General features: G+C 38.9%; 2 protein-coding genes and 2 long non-coding RNA genes across 5 annotated transcripts in view; 3 read left to right on the top strand and 1 right to left on the bottom strand.

The window, feature by feature from the left end:
* Positions 1-23,503, top strand: part of LOC149045444 (uncharacterized) — a 224,896-nt gene that overhangs the window by 193,679 nt on the left and 7,714 nt on the right. The window lies entirely within an intron of this gene.
* Positions 870-11,047, bottom strand: LOC149045447 (uncharacterized). The gene is made up of 2 exons (XR_016187279.1): positions 10,930-11,047; positions 870-1,187 (listed from the first exon to the last, which is right to left on the bottom strand). It is a non-coding gene; the product is annotated as an uncharacterized LOC149045447 (long non-coding RNA).
* On the top strand, positions 3,062-10,532 carry LOC149045448 (uncharacterized). 2 transcript variants are annotated; one of them, XR_016187241.1, is made up of 2 exons: positions 3,062-3,146; positions 4,652-4,845. It is a non-coding gene; the product is annotated as an uncharacterized LOC149045448 (long non-coding RNA). The 2 variants fall into 2 exon arrangements; XR_016187240.1 differs by lacking the exon at positions 4,652-4,845 and adding an exon at positions 10,383-10,532 and having other exon boundaries at positions 3,069-3,146.
* Positions 21,535-23,380, top strand: LOC149045446 (uncharacterized). Its single transcript, XM_089208242.1, has 2 exons — positions 21,535-21,660; positions 22,795-23,380. The coding sequence occupies exon 2, from the start codon at positions 22,981-22,983 to the stop codon at positions 23,332-23,334; it is 354 nt and encodes a 117-aa protein (XP_089064368.1). The 5' UTR covers positions 21,535-21,660; positions 22,795-22,980; the 3' UTR covers positions 23,335-23,380.

Here is a 23,503-nt window from a genome sequence, read left to right as displayed (position 1 = left end):
GGGAGTGGGACAAAACAGCAACAACACAAAAAAAATTGAGATAAAATTCGTTTTATAGACCAAAGAAAAGCGGTGACAGCCATCAAGTGCAATAAATATTGCTTATTAACCATTAGTGCATCTCATATTTGAGTCCCAGGCCATTTGAGTCCAAACTTTTCTTACCAGAGCGAGTTTTAAACGAATTTCTATTGTTCCAGAAGATTCTGTCCCCCTCATAGACAAGCCCTGACGTAATCATGAAGAAGAGCACTTAAAAACAATAAACGGAATATTTATTAGAGGCTAAAACAATTGACAGTGAAATGAAGAACTTTGTTAATTAAGCATTGAAATATAGCATTTGTAGCATAGATTTTGTAATTCCAAAAAAATATCCATCCCACTCCCGCCCCCCACGGATGGATTTTTTCACACAGCCCGTTGAAAACAACTTTTACAGATTAGAGAGTTACTCTAAACCTCACCCTGAATGGATAATTTGGGAGGAAACTCTTTTGAGTTCCTGTTGGTAATTTTCATAATAATAATAATAAAAAAAATCCAGCGACCCTCTAATACACAAACTACTTTCCATGTCATACACTTAAAGGCATAAATACGGGATTCGCGAAAGGAGAAGCCTTACGCCGCCTAAGACCAAATTCGTCACGCTCAACGTTTAACAAAAACGTACAGAGTTTCAAATATGCTTTAAGAATAAAGAATACCGAGAATAAGGTTTTGAGAAACGTATCTTTGGAGTTATTTTATGCGGGAGAGAGACAATATACCTGAAAACGACAAAAATAGCGCGCGCAAATGAAAATGTTACCTTTGGTAACACAATCTCATCCGGCTGTGCCAAGACCAAGAACATACAGATGGAGAAATGACACCTTAAAAGTAATCTTTATTATCACATCGCAAACTAAAGTCATTAAATAATATCCTTATAACAGCTAAGCTTTCAGGTTAGCAGATTTAAAAGCGCAAGCGAATGGCAGGACTCGCACAAGCCTATCAACACCTTTTAACCATCGACAACCTTCTGATTTCCGGTTATCCGACTTGTCGCCGTGTGCATTGTAGACTGTTATTTATGGGCAAGTGACTCCTTTCGTTGCTCTAATTCATCTGTCCTTCATTCAGTGATCAAGTAAGTAGATTTACCATACAACACTCGCCATTAGTGAATTCCCTTTTACCTAGGAAAGTAGATTTACAACACAATTGAGTATACGATAGTAACGCTGTGTGACGCAACAATAGGCCTGCTCTTAGCCATAATCGGTCTCAAACACTATCACTTAAAAAGCGAGAAACACATGTACCGTTTCAGGGCGTTTGGTCAGAGCTGTTGAAGTAGAATCAAAGCGGCCATCCAAATCTTTTAAAGGCTCCAAACTACGACGTACATCAAACTTGAACTTCTCGAAAAGCGGTCTTAAATTACTTACTGAAAAACAGTGACTGCGTTTGTCCTTGGGAACCATAGAATACGGGACAAATACGTACAAAAAAATACTTTTGCAAATGCAGAATAAATCAAATTATATTTACCTATAGTGAAAGGAAAAATGAACGGCCTAACTTCTACGGAATGTTCAGTCAAAATCTGCCGATTTTTGCGGCTTTCACCGCCATATTGAAAATGAAGCTACCACGATGCAACGCAATCGGAGTGCGCACACCGCCTGCATCTTACCGAATCGACGTGACATTGTAAACTCTAGAAAACTATTCAGCAACAAAAATCGAAAATGGTTTTTCCATTCCGATAGATTATTCTCCCTATTGTCCCTGAAGAACCCACTTCGCAAACACACTAGTTTTGGAAAGAGTCTAGCAGCGTGGAGGAATTTAGCCGCGACTCAAATATTTCTCTTTCTGTTTCACTCATCTAAATGCAACGCATTTTTTTGTTTGGATTACGTATCTCCAAACATATTCCATCTTTGGCACTCTTCACCGCCACCGTTTTCATCTGTCGCTTGCTCGTAAACCTACGTTCAGCTTCCCAAGAAGCTGTTATTTGGGAAGAATTTGACGTAGCTTGACTTATTTGGCTGTTTTTTTGTATTTTTTCCCAGTAAAACTTCAATTTAATCGAATCCTGTCGGAAATTAACTTATTTCTGTACATTATCGTTCAAAAGAAATGCTAGTCGCGCCTTTTACGACACCGTAAGCCCGCGCTGTACTTCGTGGAAGAGCGAAAAAAAAAGGAAATGTAGTTGGTAAACACACTTTTTGAACAGAAATGAGGTTCACTGAGAACTTAAACCCGAGAAAACTTCAAATATGTGACATTTACAGCCTAAAAAGCCATAGGCGAAGAAATACTAAATTCTGAATTTTTGGTCGTAATGGAGGCCGTTAAAAAAAAGGTTGAGCTTGAATTTTCTTCGGAGAAGAGTACGTTTCCTTGCGATAAATAAGGACATTTACTGTCAGATACGATTATTAACCGTGCGATGTACGACATCAAGTCTAAAAGCCAGCCAAACACGATTATTAAGGAGTTCGTACGCGATTAATAGTCGTACTTACCACGATTATTAATCGTGATAGAAGACGCTTTCAGACTATTAATCGGAAGAGATGCCATTTGCGATTCATAGTCTTATTTAAAGGACCTTTAAGCCAAATAATCCTAAAATTTTCCACTCCAGAAATTAATAAAAACCTGTTCAGAGCTATCCGTACTTGCATTAGAAATGATCTATGAAAGCAATGGTTCTCGAAATGCTCCGAACGCACACGCAAATCTTTTGGAAGAAACGTCCTTTCAATGGCATGAATCATGCGCGTCAATAAATTTGGTATTTTAGGAGGGGATCCTGCTTGGTTTTTACCGGACTAGAGCACTCGAACGCTTCGCAATTAGCCATTTTGCTAGGGAAACCCTTGGATAACCCCAACTACGAAAGTACGGAGCAACCATTACACGTCATCAACCCAAAATGCCTTGCGCACCTAAAAAGATGGGTAGTTCGAAGTTGGTCAGCATTAGATTCCATCCACCAAAACCACCTTGGTCGAGAGGGACTGAGATGGAATGATGGAAAAAAATTACGAAGCTACGACAACATGCCGGCTTATCCCGATGACCCAAGTGTATCATTTGTTTGGGAAATTGCGTCAAAACTTTTTACTAAAGAAATGGTAAGTATTAATTTATTGTTCGATTGTAGTATTATAAAACATTTTACGCAATTTTATGCAGATATTTCACGTATTTAAAAGGTACTTAGATGTTACGTAGTTTTGGTGGATGTCATTAGGGAACATCCACCAAAACTTTGACCAAAACCATCAACAATATATTTTTTAAATTTTATCTATAGCCATTGTTAGATGTTCAGGGAGACAAAAGATTTATACCACTAATTAGCAGTTAGTGCTCTGGCTAATTATTTTTTATGGTACACAATCGCTGACCGACCAAACGTTCATAATGATTATCATAACTCTTAACACATAGAATAAAGTGGTTTTGGTGGATGTTTCTCTCCATCCACCAAAACCACCACAGAAATTTCTGCTACTTCCTTACAGAAGACTGATGTGACCTGCTATTTGGAGTACATAACCACAATCTATTTCTTTGTATGTAGAGATATTTTGGAAAGTTCTTGAGTCAGCACCTTTTATTATTGAAACCATAATCATAACATGGTGCATAACATAGAATACAAAAGGTTCTGGTGTGGTAATCATGTAATCTTGAAACAGGAGAGTTTTTAACTGACTTAAACTGATTTAAACAAACATTTGCAACAAAATTCCAGGTCCAGAAATTTCTTCCACTATTTCCGCCAAAATCATAACCTTTAAGTACAACAAATCAGCACATTAGTAATTGTTATCAGGGGTCTGAAAATCCTATAAATCTTTCACATTCATTTCAAGTAACCTTTAATTTCACATGGATGAATAAGTATACACTCAACATGCAGAATGTCTTACAGTTTACAAACTATTTCCCTTTTTATGGATAGACAGTGAAAGGCCTTTGCCACATTGGTGAATCAAACCATTGTATACCATGCATTTTGTGATAATTGTTTGTTTTTGCTCACAATACCCAGAAAAATGGAGGGGATAAATTTAAATAGCAAATTCTATGGTTAAAATTAAATTACATTGGAAGATCAAATTAACTTTGTACTGTTCAAAATTCAGTTTTGGTTTCTTGCTTATTCCAGCCTCTTGATATTCAAAAGCATTCCTTGTCATTTTTGTTTTCTTCTGTGTACATAACTTGAAAAATAAACACAGAGAAAGGAAACCACAAATGATTAAACTTGAAGCTAAAGCAAAGTTTAAGTTGAGCCATAGCTGATCCAAATACTGAGCACTTTGTATTGTAACCCATTTAGCAGTAAAGTTTATCTATATGTCTGCCAGCTTGTCACAAGTCTTACCCCTCTCCTTCAAAAGTCTCTATAAATAAATTTTTCTTTGTGGTCCCTAATTGATGATTAGTATATTACAGCTCCTCAATTTTCCTCTCTCAAGTCAAGGTTACTCTAAATTTAACAAAGTAATGGACTTGATAAAACTCAAACTATAACTCAGCTGGCTGCTGCTTGCAACCTTAATTTCTAGATATCAGTATACAATAATCAATATGTTATAAATAAGAACCCTAATGCTTAATTTTGCAGTGATCACCTTCCTCCTTTTCATTTGCCGACCAGACTGGAACCTCTATAGGTGTGTTTGCTTGTTTTGAGTGGGGATGGAAGAAAAGGAGTCATGCCGCATATCTGATTTATTAAATCGCATTTGTTCTGTTTATACATGAGTAGAACTACCTTGTTCTCTGAAAAAAATAAAATTTCTCGCATTTTTATCTGTGCTTCGCAGTCAAACTTCCTTGTGTCTTGGACAAGAAATCTTATTTTCTTGAAAACAAAATCTTTGTTTCCAGCCTTCTGTAGTGTCTTATATTGCGTTACGAGTATGCGCACTAGGTTGTTATTACGAGCAGGATTAGAGAAGTAGAAGTTTCCATTAAAAGAGTTCAGAATTATAATCGAGGATTCCATAACTGGCGACGAGGATATCCCAAACGAGCTCACCTACAACTACAACTCAAGTTACAGTCATTTCGAAACAACTACATCGGATAAACAATGGAAAAAACAACATTCTTCTCACCACCACGTGCGCTGGCCGCCATCTTGAAACTGTTTTGAGGTGAAAATCCAGACTTCTCGACTCAGTTGAACAATAATATACACTCGCCACGGAAGATTCCCCGGAAAATTGCATCACAAGATTACACCGAACGATTACACAACTGCTGAAGCGAAATGGCGAATATTTTACCTCCATTTCCTCCATTCTCCGTACATGAAGACGACGCTTCAGTCGGTCCGCGTTGGAAAAAATGGTTGAAGCGTTTTGAAATGTATCTCGCTGCTCATGAGGTGAAAGATCCGACACGCAAGAGAGCGCTGCTACTATACTCCGCTGGTGAGGAAGTCGCCGACATTTTCGAAACACTTCCAGACCAGGGTGAAGAGAAAGAATACGACAAAGCCGTAACCGCTTTGAATGCTTACTTCCAGCCCAAAGTAAACAAGACGTACGAAATTTACATGTTCAGAAATGCTACCCAGAATCCTGGTGAATTGCTAGATTCCTACTGCACACGGCTCAGACGCCTGGCTCAAACCTGTGAGTTTGCCAATGAAGACGAAGAAATCAAATCACACATAGTCGTCTCTTGTTCATCTTCACGACTGCGGCGAAGAGCTCTACGAGAAGATATGAATCTCAAAGACTTACTTGCCTATGGCCGGGGTCTAGAAATGTCTGACAAACAAGCGAAAGGTATTGAGGAGCACGAAAAGTTAGCCAAAGTATCGCCAGTCCAGACAGAAAAACGAACGTCCGAAAACAAGAAATGCTACAGATGTGGCGAACACTACCCTCATAAAGGGCGACCTTGTCCAGCCCTGAAAGAAACGTGCAAGCACTGTCACAAAAAGGGTCATTTCGCTACAGTGTGCAGAAGTAGATTTACTGCCAAGAAAGTCAACACTGTGGGTGAAGGAGATAGTGATGAGTCCACTGATGAAGAATACACCTACCGTATCACTCTCCACTCCGTGCGTGACAAGGCACAACCATTAACTGAAGTTATCATTGGAGAAAAGACAGTGAAATGTCTTATCGACTCAGGAGCGGGAGTGAATGTTATTGACACGTATACTTTCAATCAGATGGAGAATATTCACATTTCACCTACTTTAAAGAAGATCTATGGCTACAGATCTTCCGAGCCTTTGCCAGTCGTTGGAACGTTCGAAGCCAACATCAAGTCGGGAGTGACCAACAAATTCAAGGTCGCACAATTCTGTGTCGTTGACGGACAGGATGGAAACCTGATAGGCTATGAGACGGCAACTGATCTCGGACTGCTGTGCATAGTAAACAGTGTATCAGCACCCCAGGTGGATGACATCGTGGGGGAATACAAAGATTGCTTTGAGGGGCTGGGAAAGATGAAAGATAAAGCTGCGAAATTACATGTCAATAGTAGTGCAAGACCACTTGCTCAGAAGTTCCGTAGACTACCATTTCACGTTCGCGAACAAGTCGAGGCTGAGCTCAAGAATCTAGAGGAACTTGACATAATAGAACGAGCTGAAGGACCGACTCCCTGGGTGTCCCCGATAGTGGTAGTTCCAAAGAAGACAGGAATACGCATATGCGTCGATATGAGAGCGGCCAATCAGGCTATAGAACGGGAACGACACCCAGTACCTACTGTAGAAGACCTGATCGTTGATCTGAATGGATCCACTATGTTCAGCAAGATAGACTTAAAACAAGGCTATCACCAACTTGAGCTGGAAGAAAATTCTCGAGGCATTACTACTTTTGCCACGCACATTGGTTTATTTCGATACAAGCGACTCACCTTTGGTGTCAACTCAGCAGCTGAAATATTTCAGAAGTCTATAGAAGAGGTATTACAGGGAGTTGAAGGTGCAAGAAACATATCTGACGACATAATAGTGTTTGGCAAGAACCAAGTTGATCATGACGAGGCTCTACGAGCTGTTCTTCAGAGAATGAGAGAAAACAATCTAACTGCGAACCCTGACAAGTGTCTGTTCAACCAATCATCCATTGACTTCTTTGGCCATCACTTCTCTGCAGACGGCATCAGTGCAGACGACAAGAAAATTTCATCCCTCATCAATGCCAGTGCTCCCAAGAATGCAACTGAGGCACGCAGTTTTCTTGGTTTGGCCCAGTACCTTGCACGCTTCATCAAGGACTTTGCATCCATTTCCGCTCCAATCCGTCAACTCACACACAAAAATGCCAAATGGGTGTGGGGCCCAGAAGAACAACATGCATTTGCTTGTCTTAAGGCTCGCATGGCAACTCCAGAAGTCATGAAGTACTTCAACCCCTCGTTGGAAACAGAGCTGATCGTTGATGCCAGCCCTGTTGGACTGGGAGCAATTCTCACACAGTTAACAGCAGATGGAGGAATGAACATTATAGCTTATGCAAGTCGCTCACTCACTGATTGCGAAAGCCGTTACAGTCAAACCGAAAGAGAGGCCCTTGCAGTGATCTGGGGAGTTGAACACTTTCACCTGTACCTGTATGGATCATCTTTTCGCGTCATCACTGATCACAAGCCATTAGAAACAATTTTCAACAACCCCACCTGCAAGGCAACTGCGAGACTTGAAAGACTACAGCTGCGCCTACAGCCATATGAAACTGCAGTTGTTTACAAGCCAGGAGCAGACAACCCAGCCGATTACATAAGTCGTCATCCTGATCCCAAGCAGTCACAGACCCCCCGTCACTTATCGAGAGTTGATGCCTATGTCAACTTTGTGATCACTAATGCTATGCCATCTGCCGTTACCCTTCAAGAGATCAAAGATGCGACAGCAACAGATGAAACATTGCAGAACCTGGCAAGGGTGATAACAACTCAAAAGTGGCACGAAGTTGGAAAGGATGTCGGTCAGTACCAACAGATCAAACAGGAGCTGTCAGTATCAAATGGTGTAATTCTGAGAGGAACCCGCATAATAGTTCCTGGAAGACTACGACAGCGAGTGATTATGTTAGCCCACAGTGGACATCAAGGCATCGTCAAGACGAAGCGTTTTCTGCGAGATTCAGTCTGGTTTCCAGGGATAGATAAAATGGTTGAAGAAATGGTAAGAGAGTGTCTACCATGTCAAGCTGCAAACCATGACGCAAAGCCGGTTTCTGAGCCTCTACAAATGTCCCCACTACCACAAGGTCCGTGGCAAGAGCTATCCATGGATTTCTGTGGTCCTTTTCCAAATGGAGACTACTTGTTAGTCGTGACTGATGACTTCAGCAGATATCCAGAAGTTGAGATCCTGAGGTCAACATCAGCAAAAGCAGTAATTCCACACCTTGACAGTATCTTTGCTAGACAAGGAATTCCCAACGTAGTAAGAACTGACAATGGTCCACCTTTCAACAGCGAAGATTTCCAAAAGTTTGCTACTCACTTTGGTTTCACTCATCGCAGAATAACTCCTATGTGGCCCAGAGCAAATGGGGAGGCGGAGAGACTGATGAGAACACTAGAGAAGGCAATTAGGACAGCCGTCATAGAATGCAAGAACTGGAGGCAAGAGCTGTTCACCTTTCTTCGGCAGTACAGGGCAACCCCCCACAGCACCACAGGAAAGTCTCCATCTGAATTGTTGAATGGACGAAAACTCAAGTCCACACTACCTCAGATACAACACGATCTGGCACCTCAAGAGGTTAGACAAACCGATGCCAAGAGAAAGACAGAGATGAAAGAATATGCGGATAGGTGCAGCCATGCCAAAAACACAGACCTAAGTGTTGGTGACAAAGTATTGCTAAAACAGCCCAAGCAGAACAAGATGTCCACACCATTTAAACCTGAGCCACTTGAGATAAAAGACAAGAAAGGAAGCATGATTACGGCCCAAAACGCAGAGCGCACTGTAACCAGAAATGCGTCATTCTTCAAAAAGCTGCCTTCCAGCGTACCAGTACAACTCACTCCAAGTGACGAGGAAGAAACATTTACACCCAGCATTGAGACAGCTGAAACAGCGGATGTAGCTGAAGGATATCATGAAGCAGATGAAGCAGTTGAGGATGAACCAGAAGCACCACCTGCACTTCGCAGATCGGAAAGAACAAGAAGGGTGCCTGAACATTTCAAGGACTATGTGACCTGAACATTTGCCTGGAACATTTCAAGAACTATGTAACTTGAACATTATTTGGACAGATAGTCTAAGGAAACGATATGTTGAGTTTTGTTTTTGTTCATAGTGACATTTCATAGTGACATTTACCCTTCTCATTCTTAGAGGAAGGGAGAGATGTAGTGTCTTATATTGCGTTACGAGTATGCGCACTGGGTTGTTATTACGAGCAGGATTAGAGAAGTAGAAGTTTCCATTAAAAGAGTTCAGAATTATAATCGAGGATTCCATACCTTCTGTAATAGGTAAATATAACAGTGTAAGATGAGTGACAGTGTATTTCTCAAGTTATTTTTTGGAATGTGACAAAACGGAAGTGTCATAGTGTGATAAGGAGCAAACATATGATTGCTTGATAGAATGCAAAAAATGCAGAATTGCATATATTTTCTCCTTTGTCAGCAGCATATGTTAGTGAAAAGTTCTTACAATTGTTAACTTCTAAACCATCTTTAATTTAGCCAAGATTGAACTGTTATCACGTTTGTCATAAAAGTATTCTGAGATCAATGTCATATGACCCATTCATGTATTTGACCTTTCAAATTAGCAAGCCATAGTTGACAGAAACACAAAGGTTGAGGATAAAAAGAAATTATTATATAGAGTACTTCTTCTGTATCTTTTCGTTTCCTTTTCTCTCCAGCTGTTCAATCTATGCCACGCTGGCAATTGAACACTTTCCTTCCCAAAATTAGGAAAGGCACACCAGTAAAAAACGAATTTTTGCTCCTTAAATATCTCATGCATCTTCCCCCAGTATTTTGTGACTTCTGTCCGAGGAAGGAGGTGTAAGCATTAAATTAACCCGAATGATTCCACGAGTGTGGTATCATCCAAGCCATGCCAGAGGACTTGAACTAGACAAACTAGTGAAAATGCACAATAGAGATAGCAAAGCTTTGTAATGCTAAAGAGCTATATCAAATATATATATAAATATATGTTCCCGAAACCTTTGACAGCTTTAAAGAAAGAAAACTTCGTCGTCAATCCTGTTTCAAATTCCGCAATAAGTTTAAGCGCCTCATCAACAGAATTTACGTATCCTAAATTATCTGCATGTCTAACATCAATGGTTCGCGACTTAAAATTCTCGCTATGCTGTTTCTGTTTGTTCCTCAAGAATCATGGGATTTACAGCTTCGGATGTTGGGCTACATCACTTGCGGATTTCCGAGAATCTTCGGTTATGTTTTGCAAGTCATTAAATATTCCATCTCAGTCCCTCTCGACCGAGGTGGTTTTGGTGGATGGAATCTAATGCTGACCTTCGAAGTTGCCGTGAAGGCCAGTTTTGAAGGCCGAAAAAAATTAACAAGGTTAGAGGTATGATTTTAAGTACCAAATATCTTGAGTTGATACATTTAGAGCCTTTTTAGCAGTATTTGCTTTAAAACTGCAGGTTCCCTTTCAAGTCACGAGAATAGGGGACATGATCACCAACTAAAGAAGCTCTTGATTGTTAGACGAAATCTCCATGTCAACACCTTAAAAAATATATAGAGAACAGTATGCATGGAAAATATGCATACTTACGTTAAGGCGTAAAGGTTTATCTAATTAAAAAGGAAATTTAGACGAATGGCACCTTAAACTGAGGGGGATTTCCAAATAACCTTTTAGAGTTTAACTGTTAAAGAGATACGTTGGAGATAATAAAGACACATCACCTCCATTAAGCGTCTTCATAGTTTTCTTGTATGATCCCATTTCTTCTGGGCCAACAAGAACGACACTCAGACCTTCCCTGCTCGCTCTAGCTGTCCGTCCACTGCAGTGAATGTAAAGCTGTTAACGGACACAGGGAAAGAATTTAGGAACGCAGGATAACATGAAATAGTTACGCAAAGGTTCATGCTTACATTGTGGTTACATCATTACACAGTAGTTCATTATTAAATGAGATACATCTGAGGACGATGAACAATAGCAAACTGCTCCTCACATATAAACTGCATTTGGAGAACAGAGTCAATTTTTTCCTGAATAAAAAATCATTAACTTAAATGAATTATGTTTTGATTTCGGTAGGTGAACCTCACACATTAATTCAAATTGGAAACAAAACAAAGATTTAGGAAATGAAGTTTTAGGAATAAGTAAATAAATGAATGGTCGGTTGAAGCAGCGTGACTTCCGAAGCCTTTTGTCAAGGTAGAGTTTCGCGGATAATGAAAGCACTGCCGCCAAAAAGCAATCGCTTTCGTTCCCGCCTGCCGCACAGGCTAACCACCGACACAAGCTAACCAACCGTACACACATACTTACACGTACTTACATCAGGGTCCTTCGGGACTTGATAGTGAATTACATGCTCAACAGCTGGTATGTCCAAACCTCTCGCGGCCACACCTGTAGCCAGAAGTAAGCCACTCGCACTTTTCTTAAATCTAACAGGCAAGAAAAAAAATCAGCTAAAATTTTATTTGCTGGTGTAAGTCCTATCTAGCTTTAAATATTCTCTGAGGGAGGAGAGGGGCGGGTTTTAATCAGTCAAGGCGATCCAGTTATAGTCTATACATAGAGGAAATTCCATTGGTCGGTTAGTTCGTAAACTATACTCACTGTTTTCATGAAAAAAAAATAGTAAGAAGATCAGGATGATTCTGATCCAAGGCCACATAACACGCGTGTCGCCTAGTGTTTTGTGCAAAGCAAGTTGCGCAGTAAAGAATGTGAAAGACGCAACAGGAAAAAAGCACGTTGTCTACAAAATTAGGTTCCTAATTGTTGCTTTGTTTCGTTTGTTTGTTTTTTTTTCTGGTTTTTGTTTTTGTTTGTTTCGTTTGTTTCATTGTTTTTTTGTATTTTTTTTCTCCATCTCACTCAGTTTTCACCCGGCCTGTCTAAATTCTTTAATCTTTGCCTTTGTTGCATGCTGGCGTGCAGAACCCACGGGTTAAAGTCCAGGAGCCTACACAAGGAGCCCAGTCTCCTCACGCAGTCTACAATGTTTGAGAAAACCAAAGTACGGCCTGGGTACCGGGAAAGGAAATAGTGGAGATAAAGGTCCTAGAAAGAAAATTCAAAATAAACCTGAATGAGGTGATTTTTACAACAACTGTATGTTTCGTAGTTCTCCTTCGATTTCACTTGGTACACCTCTGTGGTTCGGTGGATCATGTTTCCCAGACAATGTGGTGTACATGTAGATGCATTTCGCTCAAACCAACAATAAAAAGTAATAAAAATTGTATCCTGGATCTTGGAGAGTTTCGCTTCCTTGTTAGCTCAACTATTACAAACCTCTTCAATTGCACATGAGATCTTTGCTTCTGTCAGGGTTTCTATGGTTCCTCTCTTGTTGGTGACATCGATAATTTTACAACTGTTCTTCTGCAGCCCAACTTTGTCCATCAGCGACACTAAATATGTTACAAAGGCAACAAAGGCAAAGATTAAAGAATTTAGACAGGCCGGGTGAAAACTGAGTGAGTTGGTCATTCTTTGTGCTTTTTCAAGTTGTGTGGATGGTGTGGTAACTGTTTGTTCCAGATTATCCTGAAGATTTAAATCAAAAGAAAATACTATGTAGGTTTTTTTTTTCCTCCGTGAGCCAAACTTCTAGAGAAAACTAAAAAGAAGCTTCTGTTCTTAGATATACATAATTGTGCATGTATGGCTAAAGACTGAAAAAATGCATGAGCCCTTGGGACAATGCAGTCCGCTGTCTTCAAAAAATTTAGGACAAACTGCTGTCAAAATGATTTCGATCAATTCCTGTATTTCCATGTAGTTCTTGTGGCGAGTGTTGTTGTTGTTGTTTTCTTTTTGTTCGTTTGTTTCTTTTTTCATTTAAGGTATGACTGGTAGTTATCTTAGTTTTGATTCTCATGTCCAATACACCCAATCTGACTCAGGAGACAAGTCATTCCATTTGAGTCAGGTTGAGGATTATTATTAAGCGTCTTGAAAATCGACTTGAAGTAAGACATTTCCACCTTAAGAGGCACGGTTTATTCAGATTTCCAGTATCACAAGATGACTTAACCACTAATTAACTTCTGGTGGGTCGATTTGTGAACGACTCAACCCAATTTGGATGTATTGGACAACCCTCAACATTTAATAATTAAAGATAAGTTATAATAAAAAATAAATAAACAAAATAATTTGAAAAGATAACTTTTCCCAATTTCTCGTAAAATACAAGGGTAATTTCACCACGTGCTTGAAGTGAATCTTACATTTGTATCTTCTAAATTTAACTATGCGGTATGTTTTAAAGCACTTTAAGCAATTCACCTCCTACAGCGGCCATTCTTTTATTTTCTTCGTCTGAGCTGGTCCACCTGCACCAATTCCTGCTAGCTCTTCTGGATGATAATCTTCCATGACTTCAAGGGACATAAATCCATCCATTTCGCCCGCAAAGAACGAAGGATCGTCCAATTCTACTGGTTCCCATTTTCGCTTCTTCCCTTTCGAATTCTTCTCTGACATTATGGAGCAATGAACTAGAAACTGAATCTAAACGTTTTTTTTAAAATAACAAACAACTGTTTTGGTTTATCCCTAGAGAATTAATAAAAACAATCTCACGTCGTCCGCCATTATGGATTACCCGCCAGAGAAGGACTGGATAAGAAATTGTACTGCGCGCATATATTCAGACGAGAGTCATGCGCTGATTTATTGCTACATGACTTTTCTCCCTTCGCCGAGTTCACTGAAACCTTTGTGAAACGTGAATGAAAAGACCAACATGGCGAAAGAACACCGTACATTTAGAGAGGAGTGCAGTTATATTGAGCGCTTAAACGAAAACTCGTTTCTTATCAAGAAAGGCTTTGTCCCAAACATGAAGGTAAGTGAACGCGCGCCAAAAATCAGATCGTAAGCTCGACTCCAACTGATTGGCGTGCGCGTCAAAATACACGTCTAACGATGTCATACTTGAGAATGTTCATAATAGGCTATGGTCATCGAAATAAATCCCCTTACACCTGCCATATCCGTCAAAGTAATTTCCTTCTTTGAAATAAGTTTTGTCACAAGGAAAATTGTTTCTGGGACAACTGGGCCCAGGAACCTTTTCTGCCCACGTTATGATCAAATCCCCGTCCCCTGCCCCCCTCCACGTCTCTCATGTCAGAACTATTTTCTTTTATTTGTTTGTTTGTTTCAATCAGTCAATTCACGAACTACGGTCAAACCTGTCTTAGGTGGCACCGTATTGAGCACTTGCACTGTAGTAGACGCCATATTCCCGTGGGTGACTGCTTAATACAAGGTTGACTGAACTGGACAAATAAATTTTGTCCTCACTTCCTCCATCAAACCCAGATTATATCCATTATTGTCCCCATCCCCCCTAATTTCTCACCTTTTCCCCTAGTTGCAGACTGTGGTGTTTTGCTGGAAATTGTTGATGCAAGAATGTCCTAATAAGTACTGGATTAGGATGTTCTGATTAATTAGTACCGTGGACAAATTTTTACATACTGTTTCAGATTCAAGACTTGAGTGTACATTGCAAGTATTCAACTCTAAAGTTCAAACTATTCTTTTCTTTTTTTTCTTTAAAGGTTGAAGGTATCTTAGATATATAAATGAGCTGCTCGAAAAACTAATGTTTGATGAGCTGAAGCACTGGGCTGGAACTAAAGGTACAGTACTTTAAACATTTGAAATATAATACTGTTGTATTTGCTGCATTTGTCTTATTCCTTTTATGCAATTAAATTAAATTGCTCTCCAGGTATTGGTGGTTTCCTTCCTGGTGTAAGGCAGATTGCAAATGTTGCAGCTTTGCCTGGAATTGTTGGTGTAAAAATGATCATAACTTTTTCTTGTTGAAATTACAACTTAGTTGAATTGAAACTTGTTCAGTCCTAGGCCCAGTTGTTTGAAGGCTGATAAGTGCTAACCCAGGGTTACATTTTAATCAGGGTATGTTTAATCCTTTGTTTAAAAGCCTTTTAAAATAATTTACCATAGTTTTTTTTGGGCATCCAATCATCAAATTGCAGACTAAAGGAATTGTAAATGTAGACTGAATTTCATTTGAAAGGTTTCAGATATGAAATCAGATTTTACACTGACCATTAGTTATCTAAACTCAGCTTTTAACAAACTAACCCTGTACTCTTGGGAAGCAGAGAAGGTATAAAGTGGAGATGACAAAAGAGTTTCTTGTTATACAATTTGTGTTTCCATAGAATTTTTACACAAAGATTTCACTTAAAGTGATGCCAAATAGAGCATCCAGTTATCCAGTTAGATCCAGTTATCTCATGCACGATCTTGAGAACACATGCAAATCAGTTTTTCCGCTTTAAGCAAAAGCCCTAAGAACTGTTTTTCTAGGAGTTTTCTTAAGTTCCTGTTTATTTCCCTGAAAAAACAGGAAAACTGAAAGTGAAAAAGGCAAATAGAATTACCTATTTTTCAACGGTAAACCCTGTTTCAACAGGAAAAGAAAGCTGTTTAAAGGTGAAATCTGAGTAGAAGGAATTAAGCAAAAGCCCTAAGAACTGTTTTTCTAGGAGTTTTCTTAAGTTCTTGTTTATTTCCCTCAAAAAACAGGAAAACTGAAAGTGAAAAAAGGCAAATAGAATTACCTATTTTTCAACGGTAAACCCTGTTTCAACAGGAAAAGAAAGCTGTTTAAAGGTGAAATCTGAGTAGAAGGAATTGCTTTCTACCATCCAAACACTGTTTAAACACCATACAAACTTGTTTCCAATACCTTTAAATATAGTGCTGCAACCCTGTCAACCCAATTCTTTACAGCACCCTTGCAACTCAGGTATCAAAGTGATGTCAAATTGTTGGCGTGACTGAAAACCCTGTTTCAACAGGAAAAGAAAGCTGTTTTAACAGTGAAATCTGACAAGGAAGAATCATTTTCCACCATAAATGAAAAATGAAAATGATAATCATAATGATTTGCATATTTAGTTCAGGGCATGAAATTGCACCTAATACAGGTGCCAATGTAACTAAATTTTTCACTTTGGCGACCAAATCCTGAAAATCAATCGCCAAATTGGCGACAAGCATGTTTCATCATAACCTTACCGAGAGATTTAGTGAATTAAAAAGATTTGCAAAGATAAATCGATGGCAAACTTCCTCGTTAAGTTTGTTTTCAAAACACAGCACGTGCATTTCAATCAATGACTTGATGCCAGCTTGGACTTAGGTGAGCTTGAATGTTATTTATCATCCATCCTAGTGTTCACTTTGTAGCACTTTAAAGATCTTTTCCCTAGTTTAATTTTGGAGGGTCTATCTTGGACTGTGACAGCGTAAAAAAAGGTTTTGTTTGTCTTTGAAAATGGCGACCAACTTTTTTGAATTGGCAACCACTTTGAAGAATTTAGGAGCCTATTGGCTATCAGAAAAAAAAATTAATTTCACGCCCTGTAGTTAGAAAGAAGTAGTCAGCTTTAGGGATCTTTAGGGCTTTTGAATTCTGATTAGGTATTGTTTCATCATTCTTGTTCTATTATTTTATGTCAGCGCTACTAGATTTGATCAAGTGAATTTGCTGGCTATTTTAGAATTTCATCTCCGCAGCCAAGAAGAAAAATCTCACTTGTCGTGATTTACTTAAAAAAAGTATTATCTGGTCCTATCTGCTGTCTGGTGCATTGTTGAAAGCACTTAGCACATATTATTTCCTTTAATTTCATTAGTTGAGTTTGTGTGCCGCTGCACAGTAAAGATAAATCAAGAAAGCCTGCCTGTTGGTTTGTTTGTTTGCACTTCACGAATGAATGAAGATACAAATAGTACAGAACAGAAATGAAGAAGCCCCCTTTTACTTTGACATAGTTTGAAAGTAACCTACCTTGAACTATGGAAAATCCCTCTTTGAACATTAACATGATTTGAATTAATTTAAGCCATGAGTTCAACCTAGTATGGTATCTGGGATTGTGGCTTAGTCATCGCTATGGGTGGCCGTCACCACCAAAAATACCAGGATGTCAAATAGATCAGTAAAAACAAAGCTGGTTTAAGGATCAGCTGCAGGACAGCATAGCTAACAAAGGAATGGCATGGCCAAATTGTAGACAGTTTAGTTTTCCTTCATGAAACAGAACCTCCTAAATATGAATAGTTTAGCCAAATGATAAACGGTCTAGTTGCCCATGTCGAATTGGAAATCGAAATTGTGAAATGGACTAGCTCAATTGCAAATAACTTAGCACTTAGTGGCGGTCACCACCAAAAATACCAGGATGTCAAATAGATCAGTAAAAACAAAGCTGGTTTAAGGATCAGCTGCAGGACAGCATAGCTAATAGAGGAATGGCATGGCCAAATTATAGACAGTTTACTTTTCCTTCATGAAACGGAACACCCTAAACATGAATAGTTTAGCCAAATGATAAACAGTCTAGTTGCCCATGTCGAGTTGGAAATTGAAATTGTGAAATGGACTAGCTCAATTGCAAATAACTTAGCACTCGTTTGCAATACAGTAAACAAATGGTGTAGCGTTGTGTCAAATGGCTCAGGGTAGTGTGAAGTAGTACAGCGTACACACAAACAGTGTAGTGTTGTGTGAAATGGCTCAGTGTAATTTTGAATGGTACAGCTTACATATAAACAGTGTAGCATTGCGTGAGATGGCACAGCATAAATTCGAATGGTACAGCATACACACAAATGGTGTGGCGTCGCATGAAATGGCTCAGCATAATGTTGAATGGTATAGACACACAAATGATGTAGTGTTGTGTGAAATGGCTGTTGTTATCAGTATCTGTTGTCTACATTGGCTGTAGAAAACAGACAAACAGAGGAGTTTCTTGATCACAGTGCAAATTTCAGGAAGGTAAAAATTACCTTATAATTAAAAAAAATATGTGTAAAAGACATTATAGTTAACTAAAACAATTCTACTGTATAAAATAGTGGGAAATGTTTGTTTCCTGTGTTTACACAAAAACTAGCAACTGTACAGTGCAGAACCCAGCTAGTCTTGAACTCTTGAGGGAAGCAACAATTTGCTCAAGACATACAGCTGGGAGTTTGAGATAGTGGGGTAAATTTGTCTGTGAAACAGGAACAAGGAATGCTGCTCTTTGTTTGAGATAGGGAGTTTGAGATAGCTGAGTTTGAGATAGCCAATAGAATATGACTGAGAAAAGCAGGGCAAATCCAAGGGAAATGGGTTTGAGTTCGAGATAGCAGGGTTCAACTGTACCGTATTTACCTGTGTATAATATGCACTTTTTTCTATAAAAATAACCATCAAAATCACAGTGTATTATAGATACACAGATTCTATTGTTTGTCAAGCAGGTCCTAATTTGCATACGTTAAAAAGACAACAAAGAAAGTAACAAAAGCTTAGTAGTAACTGGTCTTTATTAGCTTGAGTTAATAATCTACCAATGAAACATTTTCAATTTTGATTCACAAACACAACAAAGAAAGTAACAAAAGCCTCATAGTAATTGGTCTTTATTAGCTTGAGTTAAATAAGCTACCAGTGGTGCCTAACCTTGAAGGTATCTCACAGCATTCGCAGCAAACAGTCACCAAATTAAGTATTTATGTGTCACAGCAATGCAATTTTTTAGATGCACATTTACTTTACTATTACTAGTAATAATTATTTTGTAAGGTGCAATTCCCAAGCGGCAGTTGTGACCACAACACGTGTGCACTTGCTTAATGGCAATTGTCACAAGAAAATACCAAATGCTTCTACACTGCGTGACCCTGTATGCATTATAGACATGTTGGTCTAAAAGAACATAAATATATAGATTTTAAAAGCATTTCACATTCAGAGGAATTTTGAATTATATTTGTTGCATCAAATATTGTGGTTTCTCTGATGTTGTCTCTGCAAGGGTCAGGTACAATTTTGAGTAATGTAAAGTACCTGTGTGTATACCTTCTCTAGGTAACCACACAATAAGAGATAAATTGAAGACATGAAATTTAGATTTCATCAAGTATGGCATAAAATATATCTCCAAATGTTGTCTCCGCAACAGACAAAATACTGTGGAATGACCCTTAATTTGAATATTTAACTGAGTTTGAACTGTATGCAGTTGAACCTCTATTAAAGTGTCTATCACCCTTAAATAGATATTTTCAGAATCAACTCCATGCACATTGAATAGTTAAATGGTGAAATATTTCTTGTTTTTGAATTTACAAAATGTTAATTAGATGACGTCAACCTGGGAATTTGCCACCATTTCTATGCCAATTTACAATGTGCAGTATACAGCTTGAGGATAATTAATTTGATAAATACAAAAAATAAACTGTGGATAGTCAATTGATTGGTAAAAAAAAATTACTTGGAGGTGAAAACAAGTAGTTGTATAATAAATGATTCCCAGGTTGACGTCATAGCATTTTGTAAATTCAAATCTATATAGCTCAATAACACGACGTTCAAAACAAATATTTCATCATTTAACTGTTCAATGTGTGTAGAGTTGATTCTGAAAATATAATTATATTTAAGGGTGACAGGCACTTTAAGTGGCCATACTTTAATTAATCACAGCCACCAACTATAACGATCATTTTTTAATTCTAGAACTGGAGTGCCATGGTAGCAACTTTCAGTCATGGTCTGTTCTCGTTATTCAGTGATGACAAACCTCTTCTCAGTTGCCATGATTTAAATATTGTGTATTGTGTCAACCCAGAAGAATCAGGGAGCAGAGCCTTCTTCAAATAAATCATGGTGAGTTTGTTGTACTTCCTTAGTGATCACCCAACTATTCATTTCAGTAAAGCTGTTCTGATGGCGTATGACAGCTAAAATTTGTGTTAGTGGTTTCTATGCTTTGCATTGTTTAATTTAAAGGGGTGAGTGGAATAAGGCTTTGAGTGACTTCTGATCAACTGCTAGATTCTCCTTCCAGTTTATATTGTATATGCTCGTGTAATGAAGGGAGAATTTGGCTATAAATCAGGAGTCACCTAGGGCCTTATTCCAAACATTATTTTGAATAAGGCCCTAAGTGACTCCTGATCTGAAGCCAAATTGTTACATGAGCATATAGAAGACAAACTGGAAGGAGAATCTAGCAGTTGATCACAAGTCACTTAGGGCTTTATTCCAATCACCCCTTCATTTCGCACCGTCAAATTTTCGAACACTACAAACACATGAAATTTGCTAAATTTTCGGTCATTTTTACTAAAAAAAAGGTCACTTAGAAATTTCTGGACAACAATTTTCAGCTGGCATTTTTCGGAAAAATCACATTTGATTCCAAAGAATTTTCGGCTAAGTAAATTTTCAGCTAGAACATGTGAACAGCTAATATTTTTCTAACGATCTGTAGGTTTGTATATGTTTGATAAATACATGCGGCGCAATAATTTTTCCCACATACAGTACCGACAAGAACTGTCCCCCACTAAAATTGCACCAAAAGCCGAACTGAGCAGACCATACTTTCTGAAGTGAACCCAACCAAACTTCAAGCCCATATATAAGCTATATAGGTATGTGCTGCCTAATAGGGTCTGGTTTTTGAGCCTCTGGATCCATAAATAGGGTGTCTTATTCGCGATTCTGGGTCTGCTCATGTTTGCACTGATGTTTGCATGTGAAGTGGGGGTTAGTTCCAGTCGGTACTGTAACTGCAACGACAATCCAAACGGAGGGTTCAATCGACGGTGAGGAAAGAGGCCTCACTACTCTATGTACAGTACATCTCTCGTATACGTTAGCTGCGCAGGCGAATTTCATACGCTCCGACGCAGGGTAGTCAGACGCGTATATACAATTTTTCTGCACGCTCGGTCGAAAAAAATGCAGGATTCATGTGCCTTTGTTATTCAGTGCTACAAGTTTCCTTTGTATTTCATTGTTGTATGAAACAAAGGACTTCTAAGTTTGAAAAAGCGATGAGTAGACAACGGAAAATTTACATAATGAAATAAAAGCTATCGTGTTACACTCTCGAATGTCGCGTCGCTTCGCGAATTTTTCGGATAACGAGTAGTAGTAGTAGATTGATATTAAGCCTTCTGATCACCAACTACATTTATGATTTGTAACGTTCATATTTGTCATATTACAGAATATCCAAACTGAGCAGGAATTGTCCTCGGGCCCACCGACGTGCTGGCACACATTGGCTATGTTCCTCGAACAGTCATTCAGTACGCTAAGTACCCTCTAAGAGGCAACAGTAACGTTGAACTTTTCATGGTCAAGGCAATTACTAATATTCTACAAGTACTAGAAGACGAAGCACTGTAGATTCCTGATAGGTGCGCATCAGGTCACTAGCGATGATAAATACTTGCAAGGCTAGTGATCACCAGCAACCTTTTCCTGGTCTTGTTTGAAACCACCAGGACTCGATTTGAAAGAAGTATCCGTCGTTAGCCCTCTGGTTGAAGAAGCTGTTGTGCAGTTTACGTTGGAAAATCCTAATTATTTGTTGGATGTAGTAAGTATTGATTTTTTTTACTCTGGCGATCAAATCCTGGGGTGGGGGGCCGATACTGAACTGACAGGGGGGCTCGGCCGTACCATTTTGAGTGTAAAATTCCAGATATGGTACTATTTAGGGGGGCTGTTGAAAAAAACAATTTTATAATTAACTTGGTACCATTTAGGGTGTCAATTGATTACTTATTGGAATCTGGTTACCGGTTACCGATTTCAGACTTTCAGTTACCGGTTACCGATTTCAGAATTTCAGTTACAGGCTACCGATTCCCCGTTTGGTAAACAGACAACATTTTTTCCATGCAAAACATTATAGTAAATGTGCTCGACTAGTACCTCGTCTATCAACAACAAATTAAGCGCTAGAATGAGCAGACAACCAAAACATGTCGAATTCTTCAAGACACATCTGAAATGGGTAACCGATAACCAGATGCCAATAAGTCAGTCAACTGATTTGTCATGTAAAGCAGAGTACAAAAATATCATTCTCGATCAGCTTTTCAGTCAACCTACAGTGCCTTTTAAGGGTCATTTTTAGGGCCACAGCCGAGCCCCCCTAGTGTCAGTTCAGTATGGGAGCCGAACTCCCCCCCCCCCCCCCGCCCCACGGGGAACAAATCTGCAGGTCTATAGGCTGGTTAACCGCGGTCAAACGAGAGAAATTTGCAAAAGTTAAACAAAGTACTTAAAGGTTAAGGTAGTCGTTTTCACTGTTTATTAAAGTTTAATCTATTGCCAACATAATTACCAAAATTTACCAAACGTTTTGAAAGTTTACCAAAAAAGTTCTAAATACTGTGAACCGCAGAATCGTCGGCGCCATTTTTCAACATAATTTGGATCAGGCGCAAAGAGTTTTGGTCAGTTTTCCACGGAAAAAAAGATCATCATTTTGAGAAAAATTAAAAGGTAATAACGTGAACTAATTTTTTTACTCATCCTTGCTTACATTAAATAAAATCCCACTGAATAAAACGAAAACCGCGATGGACGTTTGACCGCGGTAGACCAGGCTGGATACATCCCTGCGTTTGGTAAATGAAAGAAATAATTATGGCTTCATTCACCATTCATTCAGCATGTCACGCCCCAAAGCATAAAGTATAATGAGGCTCCATCTCTTCATCAGGTGGATACCATAACAGGCCTATCTGTAGGGAGACCTGGCAACTTACTTGGCAAATGTTGGGAGAAGCTGATATTTAGCAATCTCAAGGAATGTGTGAAAAATGAGTATTCCTTCAAGGAAGAGGCATGTGGTTCCATTGCTGCTAGCTCCTACTTAAATTTGTGTGGACATCAAAGCAAAACAGATATGAGAAAATCGATAGAACAGATAACTAGAGATAAATATAGTGCAATGATTGTCCATTGTCCTAATACCAGCGCCTTTGACTTTGTCATCTTTGATAAATGCGACAAAATTCATGCCATTCAGGTAACCGTTCAAACCGCTGCGAAGAAATGTAACGACAGTGACTTTTTCAAGACTGAAAATATTCACTTTAAGTATTTACTAGCGCCTTATGAGGTCGACGTCAACGCTATTAAATTGAAATCAAAGTTATATGATGCGTATATGGCGTATGGTTTGCGAATTGTAAATGGAGCTAGTTTCCTAACTCAGAAAGAATCGAGTACTTTTCAATTTGGCGTCGAAGCCACTTAAAGATCCGTCTTGGCGTGGATTAATAAAACGGGTATTTCGTCTTCAACATGTTTTTATTGCCCATGTGGAAAAGAAGCATTGTCGCGGGAGGGGGACAAAACAGCAACAACACAAAAAAAATTGAAATAAAATTCGTTGTATAGACCAAAGAAAAGCGGTGACAGCCATC

This window comes from Pocillopora damicornis, chromosome 5 (assembly GCF_964200805.1).
Source record: "Pocillopora damicornis chromosome 5, jaPocDami1.2, whole genome shotgun sequence".
NCBI lineage: Eukaryota > Metazoa > Cnidaria > Anthozoa > Scleractinia > Pocilloporidae > Pocillopora > Pocillopora damicornis.
The sequence above is the reverse complement of the archived record's forward strand: the minus strand, read 5'-3'. Positions and strand labels throughout refer to the sequence as shown.